Source organism: Panicum virgatum, chromosome 1N, assembly GCF_016808335.1.
Source record: "Panicum virgatum strain AP13 chromosome 1N, P.virgatum_v5, whole genome shotgun sequence".
In the NCBI taxonomy this organism is placed as follows: Eukaryota; Viridiplantae; Streptophyta; class Magnoliopsida; order Poales; family Poaceae; genus Panicum; species Panicum virgatum.
The window spans coordinates 58,198,869-58,213,729 of record NC_053145.1 but is presented as its reverse complement, the minus strand read 5'-3'; the positions used below and the strand labels follow the sequence as shown (position 1 = coordinate 58,213,729).

Genomic DNA, 14,861 nt, shown 5'->3' with positions numbered 1-14,861 from the left:
GCACAGACCATGTAGCGTCCTCATCTCCTTGTTGTCCTCCTCATCATCTCCGTCGCCATCGCCACCGCCGGACTCTGGTGCTCCGGATCCGGATCTAGCGTAAGTGAAACGAATCCTCTCCCTCACGTTCGCTCTCTCTCAGTCTCAGACTCTCACTGTCTCACTTCTTCTGTAGATGTAGAAGGGATCCGTTGAGGAACCAGGGCCGGAGGCGGAGGGCTAGATCCGTGCTTCATCCACGTCGCCGGTGCACCTAGTGCTCCAGCTACAAAGGTAGGTCCCAAACCCTAACCCAAATCCTAGATCCAGTCATCCAGTACCGTTTCTTCTCCAAGATTTAACCCTAACCCCTGTTCTTTTCTGTGTTGCATTGTAGCTGTTGAGGAACCAGGTCACTGGCGCTTGAGCATGGCCGGATCTGACGAAGAGACGGTGGAGGTGGGCATGAACGAGGAGTGGCGGTTGTGCGGCTTGGCCGGAGATGACGACGAGGACAACATGGACGAGGACCGCGCGGCCCTATTTGGTGCAACCGCTGATGATGCTATTCCCATCGACGGCGACGGTGAACACGTTGAGGAACCACCTGCACCTGACGGTAACACCGCCAAGCGCCCACACCCCTCTACCTCTCCTGTCTGGGCTGACTATGAGAAACTATTCAAGGAAATCAATGGTACGACGGTCAGGTATGGAGCTCGATGCCTTCACTGCTCTAAGGTCTACTCTGCTTTCTCTAGTGGTGGCACTGGTCACTTATCCCGGCATATTTTAGTTTGCGTTAAGAAGCGTGAAAAGGATCGCATGTCTCAATCTCAAATCTCTTTTACTGCTGATGGTAGTATGCGTACTTGGGACTACTGTCCTATGCGCGCTCGTACTAAATTTGTTCGATTGATTGCTAGACTTGATGTTCCTATCTCTCTTGGTGAATCTGAGGCTTTTATCGAGTACATTAAAAATGCTCACAATCCTAAATATACTAAAGTGTCTAGGCAAACCACCTCTAGAGACATACTGAACTACTCCACTAATTGCAAGGCTAAACTTGTTGAGACTTTTAGTACTTCTGTTAACTGTGCGTGTCTAACCTCCGACATTTGGTCTGGTAATGCCAAAGAGGATTACATTAGTGTTGTTGCTCACTACATAAACTCTGACTGGCAACTAGAGAAGAGGGTGCTTGGTCTGGTTCTTATTGATGTGTCCCACAATGGACAAAATATTGCTGACCGTGTAGCATCTGTTCTTGCTGATTATGGTTTGTCTGAAAAGGCGTTTGCTGTTACTTTGGACAATGCATCGTCTAATGCATCAGTCATGCATAAACTGAAACCTATTCTGTCTAAATACCTTGGTCTTGAAGTAATTGATGAATCAGAGTATGCATCATCTAGTTTAAACAATGCAGTCAATTCTATATTCTTGCATCAGCGTTGTGCATGTCATATTCTGAATCTGATTGTCAAGGAGGCACTAACTACTCTTAAGACTTTGATAGAAACATTTAGAACTGCAATATCATTTTTAAATTCATCTAATCAGAGGATTGCTGCATGTAAAAGCTACTGCATTGCAACTGGTGTTAGGCCTAGAAAGTTTCAACTGGACATGGAGGTTAGGTGTTAGGTGGAAAAGTGCTATCCTTTCTTGAGTTGTTTTATTATGCTACTGTCACATTGTCTGGTGTGTAATATCCTACATCTCCACTTATGATTTATTATCTTGTTAAGATTTCTCTGCACCTAAAAAACTATGCTAATGATGTGCACATCAGATCTGTGGTGCAACCTATGATAGACAAATATAATAAGTATTGGAGGGGCATACCTTTGCTTTACTCTTTTGCATTCATCTTGGACCCCAGAGCTAAAATGAAAGGTTTTACTAGGGGTGCTAAGAAGGCTAGGTAATCTCACCAGTACTGATTATTCTGCTTATTTGGTTGGCACTAGAGCTAGACTTGCTGATGTTTACAATAAATATGATGAGAAATATGGTGCTGTTAGGTTGAGGAGGACTGACCCTCATGTCCTGTCTGGTAAGTCAAGATCTGTTTGGGATGAAATATATGATGATGATGGTCTTGTTTTGGGTGGTGGTATCTTGCCTGGTAATCCTAACATGTCTAGAGATACATCTGCAACTTCTCTACTGAATGCAGTAAGGTCATCAGCTTCTAATGCTTCTGAACTTGTGTCCTACTTGGACTGTGACACTGTAAACCACCTAACTGATGACTTTAACATCTTGGACTGGTGGCATCAACACAAACTTACATATCCAGTACTGTCAATCATGGCTAAAGATATCTTAACTGTTCCTGTGTCTACCATATCTTCAGAATCCACTTTTAGTATGACTGACATGATTATCGAGGAGTGGCGAAGGAGTTTGAAGCCTGAAATGGTGGAGATGCTGACCTGCATCAAAGACTGGGAGGCTGCAGAAGCAAGACTGCAACAGAATGTGGAGGACAAGGAGCTTGAGAAAGCTTTTGAAGAACTTTATCTTGATTCATGATCATTTATGTAATGGCCTGTAATATTTAGGACTTGGACTCTAGAACTTTAAGTTTGAACTGTGATGTAATGAACTACTTAATTGGAGCTTGGCTGTACTCTTTTTCCCTCTCTAGGGTTTCTCACAAGGGTGAATTTTACCTAGAGAGGTTTTTAATGAGGCAGCCATTGCACAAGCTCCTAATAAAATTGATCTTTTGTTAACTGTCTGAGTTTGGTTTGTGTCTGAATTTGATTCAGTTCAATTTCTTATCTGTTATTTGCTTCTATATATTTGAAACTTGAAAGTGCTTAAAATTTAGAGTTGAATGAGGTGTTTTTTACAGTTTAGCACTATAGTGCTAGTGCCGGCACTGGCACTACTGTGCCCCTTGGCACGGCACGACACGGCAAAGTGTTAGCCGTGTCGTGCTAGTGCCTGGACTCCGACACGGCGGCACTACTGGGCACGGCACGGCTAGTTTGTCGTACCACTTAGTGCCGTGCCTGGTCGTGCTGTGCCTGGCACGGGCCGTGCCGTGTAGTGCCGTGCCGGCACATTTGGACAGCTATAACTGTGGTCTGAAAAACAAGCCCATGAAAATGCTTGGACCGTGCTACCTGGGCCGGGCTGGCCCGCATTGACGAAAGGGGCCTGTTCCCCCAGGCCATTCAACAACCCATTGCCCATGGACGGCACAACGTCGCCACCGTCCACTCACGCAGTCATGCGAACAGCGACGAACGGAACGGCCGAACTCGAGACGATCTTGAATACGAGACGTTTGAGTTCAACCGGTCAACCATTACCAAATACTACTACACTTGTGGTCAAGTCCAAAGCCACTGTTCTTGGCCGTACACGGGTAGAGTAGAGTAGAGTGGACTCTCTCGATTGACTTGGGAGCAGCTCGAAGTCGCATGTGGCCAGACCATGCCGGGACGCCAAGGAAGCCAGCAACGCCATGAAAAAACTCAGGACAGGCAACTAGACAAGCCTGCCATTGATCGCTGACTCCAGCAACACACACTCCGGCCTTGTTTGTCTCTGGTAAAATTTTTGAAAAGTCATCTTTCTACATTTGAAGTACTAAACATAGACTAATTACAAAATTAATTACAAAACTCGTCTGTAAATCGCGAGAAGAATCTAATGAGCCTATAATCCGTCATCAGAGGTTGTTCACTGTAGTATTACTATAGCAATTTAGCGTCCGAATACGCCCTAATTAGATTCATTAGATTCGTCTCGCGATTTACAGGCAAACTGTGCAATGCGTTTTTTATTTCGTCTAGATTTAAGTCTCCATACAGGTGTCGGAAAAAAATTAAAACTTTGAATTATGCAACTAAACAAGCGTCGGTCCGCGGCTGTAGACCAAAGCAGCCACCCTGCCCACCGGATCGCCTCTCGCCAGCTGCCGGCCGGAGAATCCCGTCGTGGGCGTTGAGTCAACGCCGGCCGGCCGGCCGGCCGCCTCTGGCCATACGCCCATACCAGAAATTTACTATCCGCCTAGCTACTCTAGCAAACATTTCAACGCACACTAGCACTAGTGGTACGGGTGCGACTAAACTCTAGCCTCCTTCCTGCCGTGCCCCTGCCCGAAAGGCGGTCAAACGCATTAAGGGTGATGCATTTTTCCTGTTGCGTCGTCGTTAATCCTGCGACGCCCATGGCCGCACGCTCATTAGCCCCGTCGCCGTCAGGCAGAGTGGGGCGTGCGCCGGGGATGGAGGATGGACACGCTAGTTCCCACCAAAATGATGGCGTCGCGTGCCAGCCGTGCGCTCTCGGCCGGTCGGCCGCGGGCAACGGACGCCGAACCCAGCTGGTGGGGTGCGGTGGCGGCCGCGCCGTGGTGGGTTTCGCGGCCTGGCCGAGGTCGATCGGCGCACACTGGAGTCTGGAGATAGTGAGGGAGTGGAGGCATGGCGCACCGAGACCGATCTGGCAAGGGATGACACGGCCGCTACTGGACATGGATTGGTTTCTCGCTTCCGCCCCGGCCCCGACGCAAGCGTGACGCGTCCTCCACCGGCCATCGCTCCCTAGCTTCTCTGCTAATCGCGCAGTCCCAGTAGTTGGTTCCAGCAACCTCTTTCATCTCCTTTATTTCCTATTTCATTACCTGCACGCGCTGACGCACGGCTGTGCCGCCGAACAAACAATCTGCCCAACTCAAAAGATTCCTCCCGGAAAAACTCAAAGATCCTTACGTTTTCCCTCCCCTTTAAACAACGATGACTTGGAGGGAAGTTAAATCGGGGGGCAGCGCGACGACAACAAACGCGCACCGGACGCTCTGCCCATCACACGCACTGACGACGCACGCTCGCGGCGACGGCCTCCGAGAATCTCCAACAGCAGCATGCTCTGATGCTCCAGCCTCCATCTCGGGGAGGAAACCCTCCAATCGCAAGTGCATTTGCTTCGGACCGGGCGATCAATCGGCAACAGTTTGGCACGACTCCGGGGGCTGTCCTTTGCGATCGAGCAAGAGCAACTGGCGCCGTTAAAAATGTGCGTTCGTGTACGACGGTCGGTACTGGTCGCCTTTTGCCGCCACGTCAATACGTCATGCTGGCTAGCAGGTACCTCTCCTCCCCTACCTAACAACGTAACGCCTAGACGAGTTGAGAGTGGACTCACGCCTTCGCTTTGACAGCAGTGTCGATCAGACTTAAGTTCGGGATGCTGACGGGTCACCTCACTCACTGATCCCTGTGTCATGCAACATGGTTACGCCCGCGGCCACCCAAATGCACATCAAGTTTTTTTTTGAAAAAAATTCTTCTCCAAATTGTAAGATGCTAACGCGAATGAATATCATTGCAACCTCCTCGCCTGGGATCGATATGGACAGTGACCATTAGAAAAATCGAGTCCAAAATATCTTGTTACGATCTGATCATGCATTGTGCCACGCTCCGTGCTTTCACGGTCCAGGGGGGGTGGCAAGTGCGAGTGCGAGCAGGATAGACACCACCAACGCTAGCTGCATGCAAGTGGAGCTCGCGGCAGCCACGGTGCGCGGTGCTGTCACTCACTCGCCACACCACTTACCCTGCCCGCCGGAGTACATCGATCGACGGTGGACAACTCGCTAGTGCACTTGTGCCCAGTTGGACAGTTCCAACCAGTGGGCACACCAGCTAGCTAGCCACCAGCATGTGCATAGAAGCCAGATCGCACGGCATCAGATTGGCACACGCAGTTCCGAGCCGGTTTGGTAGTCGATTATGGGAGTGGCGATATGATCCCAGAAATCGCCGCACCGGGCGATCATTTCAGCCCTTTACAGGCAGCCGAAATGATGATGGGCAGGGGCCCTGAAGGCGGCGGAAAGATTTGCCGGGCCGCGAGTGCGATAGGCGTCAGTGGACTCGATCATTCCTCCACCAGGCCACCAACGCGCCGCATCCGTAGTGGCCGAGCAGGGGCATATCGCATGGCAGGCGCAGGCGCAACCGCCCAACCGCGGCCGGATCAGATCTGACGCGGCGCTCGCCAAGCTTTCCGCGCCCCGTCGCGCGCAACACATGGCCACAAGTTTGCGTGGTGGTGGTGGTGGCCGCCGGGGCACTAGCCGCGCACGCATTCTTTGTCCAGTTTCCGGGAGGTGATCGCCCGGAGGCGAGGTCATGGTCGGCACCCCCGGCGGCGCTTAAAGATCTCGGTTGGTGGGTGGGGCGGGCGGATCATCTCGTCTCGCCTAGCGATGATCTGCGACGCTGCGCGGGGGTTTAAGGCTGGCTGGTGGGAGAGACTGGACGACTCTGTGCAGACTGTCTGATCAGCATTGGGTTGCTGATGCAGCGGTGAGATTCGGGTTATGAAGCACCAAGTTGACGGCTCGCCCGCCCGCCCGCTGTCTCCCTGTTCCAATCGGCCGTGCAAAGCTAGTGAACCTGTTTAATACCAATGGGATGTGGCAGGAGTTACTAACGAATAAATATCTAAAATCTAAATCTCTGACCCAGGTCAAGGCCAAACTTTATGACTCATATTTTTGGAGGGGTCTTATGATGATTAAAGATGAGGTTTTGGCTAGCGGCTCCTTTGATATCAAAGATGGGAGCAACACTCGTTTCTGGGACGATATTTGGGTAGGCACTTTGCCATTCAGAGTTAGATATTCATCCCTGTATAATATTGTACGTGATCCTCACGCTATTGTAGCAAAAGTTATGGCTACACAACCCCTAAATATTTCTTTCAGGAGGGCAGTGGTGGATAATAAACTTGTCGAATGGCAGGATCTGGTAGCCCAGATCGCTCATGTAAATCTGGTGGATGGATCAGATATCTTTAGATGGACCTTAACCAAATCTGTATTATACACGGTTCAATCTTGGTATTTGCATCTTATCGATAGACAACCACCTTTTAGACATAAGTTTATCTGGAAACTAAAGATCCCTCTAAAAATCAAGATTTTCCTCTGGTATCTGCAAAGAGGCATAATCTTAACTAAAGATAACCTCGCTAGGAAAAATTGGACAGGAAGTCAAAAATGTTGTGGATATAATAGTAACGAGACTACCAATCATCTCTTCTTGGACTGCCATTATGCGATGATGGTTTGGAGGGTTATCTTTTTGGCTACCGGTTTAACACCGCCTAGATCGATCAGCCAGATATTTAGTTCCTGGCTCTCTAATCAGTATATTAAGATTAGACAATTGATTTGGGTAGGGGTTGCTACTGTTTGCTAGGCTATCTGGCGTAGTCGGAACGACATTGTTTTCAACAGAACCAATTTTAATTCGATTATACAGGTTATTTTCAGGGGAACGTATTGGTTGCGTTTCTGGACGCAGCTGCAGCGTAACGAGCAGGCCAGGAACACACTATCCTCGCTGAGCACAAAGATTGAGATGGTCGCTCTGGAACAAGCGCAAGGAGGGTGGAAGCACAATTACCGTTTGCTTTAGTTTCATTTTCTCTTGTTTGAGACTGGTTTTGCTCTTTGATTCTTGTATTAAAACTTTGTAATAATTGGCTGTGTACGTCCCTAAATGTAGAGGTCGGATGGTGTTCATCCTTTATCTAAAAAAAATTGTTTATTCTTACTGATCCGGTGCTTGAACTAGACCGTCCGCCTCAACTGCTCCTTATCATTAGCACACCGATCTTCTCCTTTTTGTGTAGTTTTGGTTGATGGACAGGAATAACGTATAAACTAGAACCATGGACCTCTTTTTCTTTTTTGCGATGTACTGCACGTGATATTCCCACCGGGAGAGCTAATTAATCGGCTGAAAACGACAGAGGCGGGCCTCCCGAAACAGTGAAACACACACCTCTTGTACAACGATTTTTCCCAACCAACGCAAAAGTATCCCTTTCATCGCCTCCGTCCATCTTTGGGTTGTCCAGCGAAACCCACCTCCCCATCCCACTCTTCCAATTCAGCCAGCAGGCGTCGTCGCTACACGGTTCAGGCAGAGGGGCGCAAGCCGGCAAGCGCAATCAGGCTCACTCCCAACCGCCAACAAACGCTCGCATCTACCAGGACGGCCTTCCCCGCACGTCGGAATCGTAAACCTATCGCTCTCGCCTCTTCATTGCGCGTGCGTTCCGTGCGCAGATCCGCTTCGGGCCGACCGGTGATCTTGCCGCGGTCACCACCTGCGCACGCGTCCGCGCCCGAGTCCCTCCTCCGTGCTCGCCCGGCCCGCCAGGGAGAGAAGCTAATCCAACTCGAACCCGACGACGTGCCACGCACGGTCTCGCGGAGGGGTGGTGCGAGTGCGATTAGTCGGCTTGCCTAATTAATCCAACTGTCCCGCCCGGCGTGCGGGTGCGGGCGCTACAAATACCCGCGAACCGGCGGGCGCAGCGGCCGGCAAGGGAAGGGAAGCGCGCGCGAGAAGCCTCCTCCTCCACGGACAGAGCACAGGGACACGGGGGCGCGCGATGGGGATGAGCCTGGCGCAGGCGGTGGCGGCGCTGGTGGGCACGTGCGCGCGGCGGCTGTCGCGGGCGGCGCGGCGGCTGCACCACCTGCGCCCGCGGGACGGGGCCGCGGCGGCGTCCTTCTCGTCGCGCGCCGTCGTGCCGTTCCTCGGCGGCGGCGGCGTGAGGAAGGCGCTCTCGTCGTCGCCGTCGCCGTCGACCAAGTCCAAGGCGAGGAGGAGGAACAAGGCGGCGGCGGAGGACGCCGCCGGTGACGGGGTGTGGAGGAAGGAGATCATGATGGGGGAGCGCTGCCAGCCGCTGGACTTCTCCGGGGTCATCTACTACGACGCCGAGGGCCGCCGCCTCGCGCAGCCCCCGCCGCCGCGCTCGCCGCTGCGCAGCCCGCTCCCGGCCTCCGTCAAGCTCGCCGCCAACGCCGGGGGCTACTAGCAACACTAGCCGCCGCCCTCTGTAGTGCCCCGCTACTGCTACTGCGGTGTCCATGTTCTTTTCGCCGGTGCTCTGCGTTTGCCCTGTTTCTCCTCTTCCTCTGCTCCGGCAAATAGTAGTAGTCCTCCATTGCTCTCTGTCGTTTCACGTGTGTAGTGAGTGACTAGTGAGCACGTACGCGCAATGTAAAATTTCGTCGAAACCTAGCATGCTCTTCTCTATAAAGTTTAAGAACCTCTCCTTTTATTTTCGCTCTTGTATTTATTATTATTTTTTTGCTTCCTCCTTTGTAAACGAATCGGTCTTCACCACCATCTAATTAAGCTCTAAGCTCTTTGATCATATCCAGTATCCACCCATATGAATCTTTAAGTTGAAGCTGGTGGATGGTAATCCAAAGATCTTCGAAGAATTTTCAGGTCCAAGAGTTCAACATTCTCAGTCCTCATCAACCAAAGAAAGAAAGAAAGCAAGTTTAGTACACTGACCAAGTTACCAGTCATAAAAGGAACATGTCACTCTCCTCTGCGTTTGCCTGACTGGAGTAGCACATCGTCGTCATCTTCATCTTCTTTCCTCCAAAAATAGGAGGACCTTAACTTAGACGGGAAGAGTTGGTTGGTTGGCAGAACGATTAATTTCATCAGATGGAAAAGTGGAACGTGCAGCTACCAATACGTTCTGAATGTTTGTTGTGATCCAGCGGGCTCAAGCAAAGCTACCCACCATCGGGGACCTCAAACTAGCAGCACACCGCCATAACCTTTCCCCCCGTCATGTTTCAGCTAGAATTATTTTTTTATTTTGATATACGCGAGCTGACTCTATTATCCTCGAATTCTTTTTTTTTAATTATTTTTGAAGTAAACAGCAGGAGCAATGTTTTAAATCGCACGCTATGAAATTTAGGGTGAGGTTGTCTTGGATGCTATTGGTGCTATAACGAACGCTATAGCGGCGCTATAGCTCCTCTATAGCGGCAGCTAAACGCAGTAGCGTCAGCAGAATGAAAACGCCATAACACCGCTATTTTCACGCTATAGCGCGCTATTTGTTTACAAATACAGAAAACATAAAAATATGTCAATCCTCAATCACTCAAAGTCTCAATCTGATAACTCATAAGTCATAACTCATAACTCGAGTGACTGAGTGTGGACCAATTGCCAATCGACTAGGGTTAGGCTTCAAGCCGAATTGGGTCGGGCCATGATGTTCTTTTTTTGGGGGAATTACCGGGCCGCGCTGTTCGATTTGAGCCAGTTAGCAATAGCGGCTGGTTAGCAGCGCTTTAGCGCTAAACTTGCTTAGCGGCACTTTAGCGCGCAATAGCGCGCATAGCGCAAAAACGAGCAATTGTGTCGCGCCAGTTGCTTTGGGCCGCTATAGTGTTGCTATAGCGGCGAAATAACGCGCTGTTTTTTTCGTTGAGCAGGAGCATTTAAGAGAGGAAGCAACGGAGTTTAGTACATGTTTATTACATGAAGGAACAAACAAACACGAACACAAGAGCTAAACTTAACATAAAAATTAAAAAAAGGCTCCTCATCTACTCTCGCCCTCTTCCGAAGAGCAATCTCCTTTTTTATTTCTAGCAACACCTGTGGCAGGGTTGGCAAAAGATGGTCAAACACTTGGCGATTTCTTGCTTTCCAGATGTTCCAAGCGGTGTAAATGAGAGTTGCCGCCTTGGACAAAGCGGAGCCAGAGCTTGGATCAAAGAGAGGCTTATTTTCATTTTCTTCCTTCTCTCTTCTCTCTTTCGCTTCTTCTTCCTCACTTCTCTTTCTTCCTCTTTTTCATTGTGCCAAAATTTCTTAGAGAGCTTGTGGAGGCTCCAATGGACAACATGGGGGGTAGGGGGGCTAGAGCCCCCTGCCCCATGCTGGCTGCGCCCCTGACCTTGGATCTCCTGTTCTCCTTGGAAAGTCCAGCAAGGGAATTATTCCACCAATCCTCCAGGCTCAAATCTGCACTGCACAAAAACTTCACCAGACCATAGGCTAACTCGATGCCAGACGTCTCTTGTAAATGGGAATTGCAAAATCAGGTGAGTTGCTGTCTCAGGCTCTTGACCACAGAGTGGCCAGGTCGGGTCACAGGCTCTTTTTTTAGCTGAAACATGACAGGGAAAGCCAGTACACTGCACAAAACTCTTTTTTTTTTCGCGAGTACACTGCACAAAGGCCAGTGAAACTACGGAATGGTGTCAGTGAACTACTATGCCCAACTAGGGATGGATCTAAACATCCGAATTCTTAGAACAAATTTGATATTTTAAAATAGATATATTTAAAATTTTATGCTAATCTTTTTTTATAATATCAAACATATTATTACACATAAGAATAAAATTTTGTATAATTTTTTTTATGTATTATTTGCTCCCTACAATTAAAAAGATGAAAAAAGATTCGTATCCGTATCCGATCTGTATTCGAATTTTTATATCTATTATTTGAGATTATATATGATAAATTTGAGGTTTAGTTTTTTTGAATCTTTACAAGATCAATGTTAAGTACAAGGCTATGAATTTACCTAGTAAATTCTACATCTTATTTGTTCATAATCGAAGAAAAATGACCAAAATTCTGACATTCGAATAGACATCCGAATCCATCCTTAGCCCAACCCCCAAACACACGTGTGACAAAAGGAGCCATTTTACTGCAGATCAAGTTCATCATTACTCTCGGTTTCAAAAAAAAAGTACATCATTACTCGTACTTAAAAAAAAAGTTCATAATTACTCTGCAAAATGGACGCTTAGGCGGGCCTAGACCTCACTGTGCACAACCAAAATAAACACACACACACACACACACATCCTTAGCACCGGTGCCAAGGAACCATGTTACGTATAGATCATGCAAAATCGATCATTACTATCTGAATGAACATAAAATGATTCATTACTAATAGAAACTTCTTGTTCAGACGGCTGGGAGTTTATGAGTTCAAGGCCCAAGGACATGCGCTCCCGGAGCCCAGGAACGAGGCACAACCCAGAAACAAACACCCGGCATGCAGCCCAGCAGCTGGGCAATGGATTCAGCCCAACAGGAAAAAAGAACTAACCAGATCACAGCTGGCACACCTAGTAGCCGCCTAATTAGCAGGCGATTGCTCTAAAATAAATTAGTTTACTTAAATCAATCCAGCCGCTACCGGGCGCCTACAAATACCCGCGGAATGGCGTGCGCAGCAGCCGCGAAGAAAAAAAAGGCAACGGAGAAGCGACAGGAAGGATCAGGGAGAGACGAAGAGAGCCAAGAGTACAATGGGCGTGAGCCTTGCGCAGGCGGTGGTGGCGCTGATGGGCACGTGCGCGCGGCGGCTGTCGCGGGCGGCGCGCCGGCTGCACCCGCGGCCGCCGCGGCAGGGCCTCGCGCCGGCGTCCTTGTCATCGTCGCGCGCCATCGTGCCGTTCTTCAGTGGCGGCGGAGTCATCAGGAAGGCGCTCTCGTCGTCGTCGTCCAAGTCGAAGAGGAGGAGGAAGGCGGAGGACGACGAGCTGAGCTTCGAGTGGGAGGACGGGGTGTGGAGGAAGGAGATCATGATGGGGGAGCGGTGCCAGCCGCTGGACTTCTCCGGGGCCATCTACTACGACGCCGAGGGCCGCCGCCTCGAGCAGCCGCCGACCCCGCGCTCGCCGATGCGCAGCCCTCTGCCGGCGTCCGTCGTGCTCGCGGCCAACGCCGGAGGGCAGTAGCTGGAAGGAGCCGTCGGTTTGGCCCCCTACAAGTGTACATGGATTTCCACATATGTGTTTCTCCCTTTCCTTTGGCGTGTGTACCATGGAAATTTTTATGGAAATTTGGCTTGCTCTTCTCTCCACAAGTTGGCGCGCCTCTGATACTGTTTTTTTTCTCTGATCGGCCATCGCCTACGTGCAGCTTTATTTTGTTCTTTTCTGGTCTGTTCGTTTCATGATTGTAGGAAAAATTGCAGTTTTTATCCATGGTGGCACGGCAGCTGCGTTTGGCGGTCAGGAGACTGTATACTGAAATAACTGAAAAAAAAGAAATAACTCTGAAAGACCCCTTATGGAAACGCACTTTGCGCAATTTTAAAACTTGTAAAAGAAAATACATTTGGAGCAACTCTCGATTGCTCGTCCAGCGCCCTAGATGACTATGGCTCAGAAGTCGCCCTCCTCTGCCTTTGGTTGCATGAGTGGGATATATAGCTCTACCTAACATAACGGCCGTTCTAACCTCAATACAGTCCAAGTAGACTTAATAAACTTCCTTTATCGCTATCATCATCTTCCCTGTCCCCAAAAGCAAGGAGCTTAGCTTAGACGGGACGAATCGGTTGACAGAACAAATGAACAATTTCATCAGGTGGAACCACCTCTTGCTTTGTGAACGTTCGTTGTGATTCAGATGGTTCAAGCGAAGCTGTCCAACGCCCGGGACCTCGAATCATTAGCACACCGCGACGACTTTTTCCCGACATGCTTCAGCTACAATTATTATGGCACCAGTTTCCTGAGAACAAACTATAATTGTCAGTAGCCAAGTCAAGAAAATGAGTACTTTCGTCTGCTACCTGGTTAACACTAGACTAGAACTTTCAGCAAATCCATGGAGCTGTCCATCTCTGAAAAATACTCCGTAGAACAGCAATGCCAAATCCTCAATGTGCCGAAAGCTGTTTTTGGAAGCAGTCACTGAAATTTGACCCGTGAGCAGTGGCCATTTATACTGTCACTTTGGCATTCAGGAAATGGACAAGGGAGCAAATAAATGAATAATTCGTGGGATAACGACGGCGCTATCGCCACCACCATGAGGATCTTGCGTGGATCATGGATGGGACCATCGCCAACCGTCTCAGTGACACGCCAGCGGCCAGCCCAGTACGGCGGGCTGCCGGAAATCTGGCCGGCTTGGGCTTCCAAGCCGCAGCCTGCAGGCGAAACGTCAGTGGCCCGAGCCGGAGATGGAAAGCAATTGAAGAAGAGTGTGTTACAGATCGAGCGGTCTGACCGGTCGAGGCACTGTGGCTTGTTCAGTAGAGACCGACCGGTAGGTCCGCCCGGTCTAAGGAGAAGTCCGAGTCAAATAAAGATTTTTATAGATTTAGATCTATAATAGAGATTCCTTGCAGGATAAGTCCACCCTACCCTATAAATATAAAGGGTCACGGCCGATTGAGGATATCCAATCGAACAAAATCAATACAAACTCTACTTTTTATCCTTTTTTCCAAACCCTAACTTTTCCAACCCCATCTGCTGTTCTTCCTTCATCTCCACGACGTTTGAAGGCATTCTAGGTGACCTGCCGATTCTAGAACAATCATACGTGCGCCTACCCTGACGGGGTCCCTCTCGGATTCGCGTTCGTCGCCGATTCTCACCGGCGACCGGTCTGACCGGTCCCCTAGACCGGTCTGACCGTTCCACGCAGGGAGAGCTGCATCGAGCTCTTTCTCGCGCCGCACGATCTAGTGTGTTCGTGTGTTGACCGAGATTTGCGTCAACATACTTTTGACGACTCCGCTGGGGACGAAAGATCTTGGTTAGCAAAACCGATCTAATCTACCCTGAAGAAGATGGGCTCCAACGCAGAAATCGACAAGGAGAACATCATCCCTTCGACATACGAGCATCTTCCGGAGGACGTCCGTCTGCTGCTGGAGGAACACAAAAAGAAGCGCGATGAAGAAGATCTACTAGCGGCGCTTGCAAGCATAAAGGTCGATCGACGCGTCAAGGTCACCAAGATCAAGGAGATCGACTTTGCTTCTACCTCCACAGATGCATCTACTGAGGTAACGCCTGCTGCAACTGCTCCACCTTCTGGTGTTACTATGGAACAAGTTCAGAAATTGCTAGCTGAGCGTGATGTTTATTGGGTTAATTGGCTTAGCTCTAAGGAAAGGGAATCGGCTGGTAAGAAACCAGAATCAGCCGATGAACCTCCATATGTTCCTACTTCTGAATTTTATGTTCCTCAACCATCGGCAGCATCTCCTACGAGTCAACCTCAATA

The 14,861-nt window shown here is 49.5% G+C and overlaps 2 protein-coding genes across 2 annotated transcripts; both read left to right on the top strand.

The window, feature by feature from the left end:
* Positions 1-8,229: 8,229 nt before the first annotated feature.
* Positions 8,230-9,198, top strand: LOC120656998. The gene has a single exon (XM_039935243.1). The coding sequence runs from the start codon at positions 8,425-8,427 to the stop codon at positions 8,854-8,856; it is 432 nt and encodes a 143-aa protein (XP_039791177.1). The 5' UTR covers positions 8,230-8,424; the 3' UTR covers positions 8,857-9,198.
* A 2,876-nt stretch (positions 9,199-12,074) lies between these two features.
* On the top strand, positions 12,075-12,852 carry LOC120656999. The gene has a single exon (XM_039935244.1). It carries the CDS (start codon positions 12,140-12,142, stop codon positions 12,569-12,571), a length of 432 nt encoding a protein of 143 aa, XP_039791178.1. The 5' UTR covers positions 12,075-12,139; the 3' UTR covers positions 12,572-12,852.
* The last annotated feature ends 2,009 nt before the right edge of the window (positions 12,853-14,861 follow it).

Bases quoted from the DNA above. Each gene is read 5' to 3' on its own strand.
- LOC120656998 (XM_039935243.1), top strand. From the start codon at position 8,425: ATGGGGATGAGCCTGGCGCAGGCGGTGGCGGCGCTGGTGGGCACGTGC.
- LOC120656999 (XM_039935244.1), top strand. From the start codon at position 12,140: ATGGGCGTGAGCCTTGCGCAGGCGGTGGTGGCGCTGATGGGCACGTGC.